At 40.3% G+C, this 3,876-nt stretch overlaps 1 protein-coding gene across 2 annotated transcripts; it reads right to left on the bottom strand.

Annotated features, from left to right (window-relative positions):
* Nucleotides 1–203: 203 nt before the first annotated feature.
* On the bottom strand, nucleotides 204–3,522 carry LOC121544801 (glucosamine-6-phosphate isomerase 2). Of its 2 annotated transcripts, none has more exons than XM_041854957.1 (7): nucleotides 3,452–3,522; nucleotides 2,998–3,145; nucleotides 2,764–2,865; nucleotides 1,904–2,086; nucleotides 1,432–1,616; nucleotides 1,029–1,203; nucleotides 204–899 (listed from the first exon to the last, which is right to left on the bottom strand). In XM_041854957.1, the coding sequence occupies exons 2-7, from the start codon at nucleotides 3,119–3,121 to the stop codon at nucleotides 841–843; spliced, it is 828 nt and encodes a 275-aa protein (XP_041710891.1). In that variant the 5' UTR covers nucleotides 3,122–3,145; nucleotides 3,452–3,522; the 3' UTR covers nucleotides 204–840. The 2 variants fall into 2 exon arrangements, with proteins under 2 accessions (XP_041710891.1, XP_041710892.1); XM_041854958.2 differs by having other exon boundaries at nucleotides 2,998–3,164; nucleotides 3,452–3,467.
* Between the last annotated feature and the right edge of the window lie 354 nt (nucleotides 3,523–3,876).

Consider the following 3,876-nt stretch of genomic DNA (forward strand, 5'->3'; position numbering starts at 1 on the left):
ATAATATGGCCAAGAATGACATTCAGGATAGAAATACAAAAGACAGTATAATGAATGTATATCAATGTGGTGGCGACTTGGCAAGTATAACAGACTGCCATGTAAACAAATCTATGAAATGTTCAAAGCTACAAGTGACATAGAATGTCAGTAAAAAGATAGTGTTGTTTCCCTGTTAAATGCCAATTGAGGCATATGCTGTCTAAATGGCTCAAAGTGACAAGTCTCTATAACCCAAAGTGGCTTTACTTGATAACTCCTTTTTTCATCTGATCTGGTCTAAGCATTTTGCTTTCCTCCATCCCGTATCTAGATTGTGCAGATGGAAGAAGGAAGATGAGTCGAGAAGGCAGATGAGTGGAGAAGTGTTTAGTGTGAAGACGCATCCTTGAGTTGTAGCTGAGTGGTTGGATGCTAGAATGTGATGAACAAGTTCCCTTGACAATGCAGTGACCCAATACATGTTTGAGACTAATACGGCAAAGGGTCTGACCTCATAATATAAAATCGGTAACAGTGGTGTATGAGAATTCATGGCATCTTTAACATATCAGCTGAGGGGGCATTTACAGTTAGCCTTCATATTACCCTAATTGACTGTAAACAAGCTGAAAAACAGCCAATGACAGTTAATGTCTATGGAGGAAAAGGTTATGAATGCCAGCAAGTCTCATGCACTTTAATGCTTGGGTAGTTGTTATGGTAGCCTTAAACCATAGCCCCTCAACTGAAGTGCTGACAATCTCCCTGGCACTTTGTCTTGCTGGTTATAGCCTACCAAAAACTCTAGGTCCATTCACCATTTGGAGGTCTGGAATTCAGACTTCACTCCATTCTCCATTATTGGTCCTTTATGCTGAGTACTGGGTCCACCAGTCGGTTGTGAACATGCATCAAACCTGGAAGGGAATGAACAATTAATGGGAAACATGTTAAGTGGGTAATACTTAACTGTCCAGTATCAAATGAAGTGCACCACCATTTGTTGTAACCAATTTCCTTTATAGTAACTCCTATCTCATGCTCACCTTTGAAGTACTTGACCGTTTTGACTCTGAGCTCCAGTGTGGCATCCTCGTCACACACAAAGATGGTGTGCGGGTGCTGCTGGAAGGCTGAGACGGTCCACATGTGGTTAACCCCCTCCTCTATGGCTTTGTACAGGGCAAAGGCTTTGTGGGCTCCTGTGATAAGAATCATGACCTGAAACAAACAACAAACATAATTAATTTAATATCATTATCAAGGAAACATCTAAAAGAACATTCAACACTACCTCTCTACAATTGCAATAGTCATCATTTCTAAAGAAAACTACTACTAGGTTAATTAAGTTTTTTTTGTGTCTACATAATGAAACAATATCTGTGCTATGAAAATATATGACAGACAAATGGATAAAATAATATAATGTTAAGACCTCTTCTTTACCTCTCGAGCATCCATGACTGTCCCCACACCCACAGTCAAGGCCATGGTGGGGACCTTTGACAAGTTGTTGCCAAAGAAACGGGCGTTGGCTACGATGGTGTCCTTCGCCAGGGTTTTCACTCTGGTCCTGGAGACTAGACTGGAGCCTGGCTCGTTGAAAGCAATGTGACCGTCCGGTCCGATTCCTTGAGTACAATAACAGAGAGAGAGAATTACTCACTTACTTAAGCTCTCGGGCTCCTTTAATAAACACAGACCATTGACAAATTGATAAATGACCAGGGGCCAGCTGCATTAACATAAAGGACAGATAACCCTTTAGACCTGAGACTTTGGTCCCAAATGTAATCAATAGCAGATAAAGGAAAAACACACTGCGGGTCGGCTCAGAATGTTTATGCTGCATTTTAGGTGTTAAAACACATTAAAACCAATTTACGCCACAAGCATGTATGTAAGTATAAAAACTGACCCCCCACAAACAGGTCGATTCCCCCAGCCTGGGCGATCTTCTTCTCAAAGGCCTCACACTCTGCTTCTAGGTCGGTGACATTGCCATCCAGGATATGGGCATTCGCTGGATCAATGTCAATGTGCTTGAAGAAGTTGTTCCACATGTAGGAGTGGTAGCTCTCTGGGTGGGCCCGGGGCAGGCCTGTGGTGAATAAGTTATTTTAAAACGTTATACCGAGTGTTCTTTTCTTACTTATTCTTTATTGAATAATTGTTAAAGCTGTTGCACTGTTTGAGAGGATAGCTTGCAAGTAAGCATTTCTTTGTACTGTGTCCTGTGCATATGACAAATAAACCTTTGATAAGAAAGACAGGTTATAGCAAGACATTTTCTAATAATTCCCTATCAAAAGGAAGTATGAAGGCATATTCAAGAAGATGAATCAGTGGGCAGGGTGGAGAATGTTTCCACTGAATTGCCTGCACCTTACCAATTAGCTAGATGAGGAAGGAATCATAACTTGTTTCTTTTGTAGTTAGCTTGATGTGAGCATTATTGCTTTTAAATACTAAAGCAAAAACAAATGCTGGTTTCATCATTCTGCTATTGAAATCTAGCTGGGTCAGCTAAATTCCCAGGAGTGGCCAGAGCCACCTCCCACTTCCTCAGGTTCTAAATGAGCTGAGTGGGCAGATTCTTTCTTCCTGCAAGGCTACACCACTGATTCTACATCCCTACTTCTATTACACTCCAACAACATAAAGGGTCAGTTTAATAATTTACCCTTCACTGTTACTAAGGGTTTGGCTTGGACTAAGAACATATGGTCCTATATCTGTGGTTGGGAGTGTAATTTGTACCTGTAGGCTCAAACTCACCCACATACTCGTCCATGTTGAAGGTCTTCACATATTTGAAAGTGAGGTCCCCATTCTTGTGATACTCTATCAGTGTTTTATAACATCCAAAAGGAGTGCTTCCTAAAAGAGAGGGACATGGATGATACTTAGCTACATACCTACAACATGACATACAAACTAACATTTAGTACCTGGCAAGTTACAGTAGTTACCAGATACATTTATTGTATCTGTAAATCAACAAAAGTTTACCTGTGGGTAATCCCAAAGTGAAGTATCTGTCGGCACTGGGCTTGAACTGGATGATTCTGTTGCGGATGTATTTGGCTGCCCATTCACTGGCCAGGTCATAGTCTTCCAGGATCACCAGTCTCATTTTGGAGGTGTTGAATGGAGAGATCTAACAGTGACCAATAAGGCTGACAGCTATTGTGAGCAAGCTCATTTGCTAATTGATATAGCTAGTTAGCTAGCTATCCAAATCATAACTAAAATGTAATCTTCACAGTTGGATAAGCATCTGTGCTAACTAGCTAGCTAACCTTAGCTTGGCTTGTATGAGCTAGTAGCTAGCCAGAACAAAACATTAGCTATGTCTTGCTATAATCAGCAGTATGTGCTGGCATTCATTTTAAAAAAATACACCCGAAATCACACTTTATGAACCTGAAGAACTTGTAAAACACTGAAGTAAAATTGGTCTCACCCGCTTGGTCTCCTTCTTCAGTTGTGTTTAATGGCGGTTGGCATCCAATATTAACGTTGCATTACCGCCACCAACTGGACTGGAGAATAAATAATTCTTCTTCTTCTTCTTCTTCTTCTTCTTCTTCTTCTTCTTCTTCTTCTTCTTCTTCTTCTTCTTCTTCTTCTTCTTCTTCTTCTTCTTCTTCTTCTTCTTCTTCTTCTGTGGGTTTTATGGCGGATTACATCCAAAATGTGTATTTCTGCCACAAACTGGACGGTTTGAAACCACAAAATATATAAAATAAAAAAATTAATCCATACTTAATAGTGATACTAACTTACTTCACCCTAATAAAATTAGTACATTGCCAAAACAAACAAAACTCCCATTTCTTCCTTCTTTTAGTTCTCCATATCTCCCTTCTCAGTCTCTAAGGCCTGAGA

Source organism: Coregonus clupeaformis, chromosome 29, assembly GCF_020615455.1.
Source record: "Coregonus clupeaformis isolate EN_2021a chromosome 29, ASM2061545v1, whole genome shotgun sequence".
Taxonomy (NCBI): Eukaryota; Metazoa; Chordata; class Actinopteri; order Salmoniformes; family Salmonidae; genus Coregonus; species Coregonus clupeaformis.

What these genes read in the sequence shown, in the direction of transcription:
- LOC121544801 (XM_041854957.1), bottom strand. Translation starts at nt 3,121, where the DNA reads ATGAGACTGGTGATCCTGGAAGACTATGACCTGGCCAGTGAATGGGCA. An exon ending in CACTTTGGGATTACCCACAG is followed by an intron (nt 2,866 to 2,997) that starts GTAAACTTTTGT and finishes CCTCTCTTTTAG; the next exon opens with GAAGCACTCCTTTTGGATGT. An exon ending in AACGGTCAAGTACTTCAAAG is followed by an intron (nt 900 to 1,028) that starts GTGAGCATGAGA and finishes ATTCCCTTCCAG; the next exon opens with GTTTGATGCATGTTCACAAC.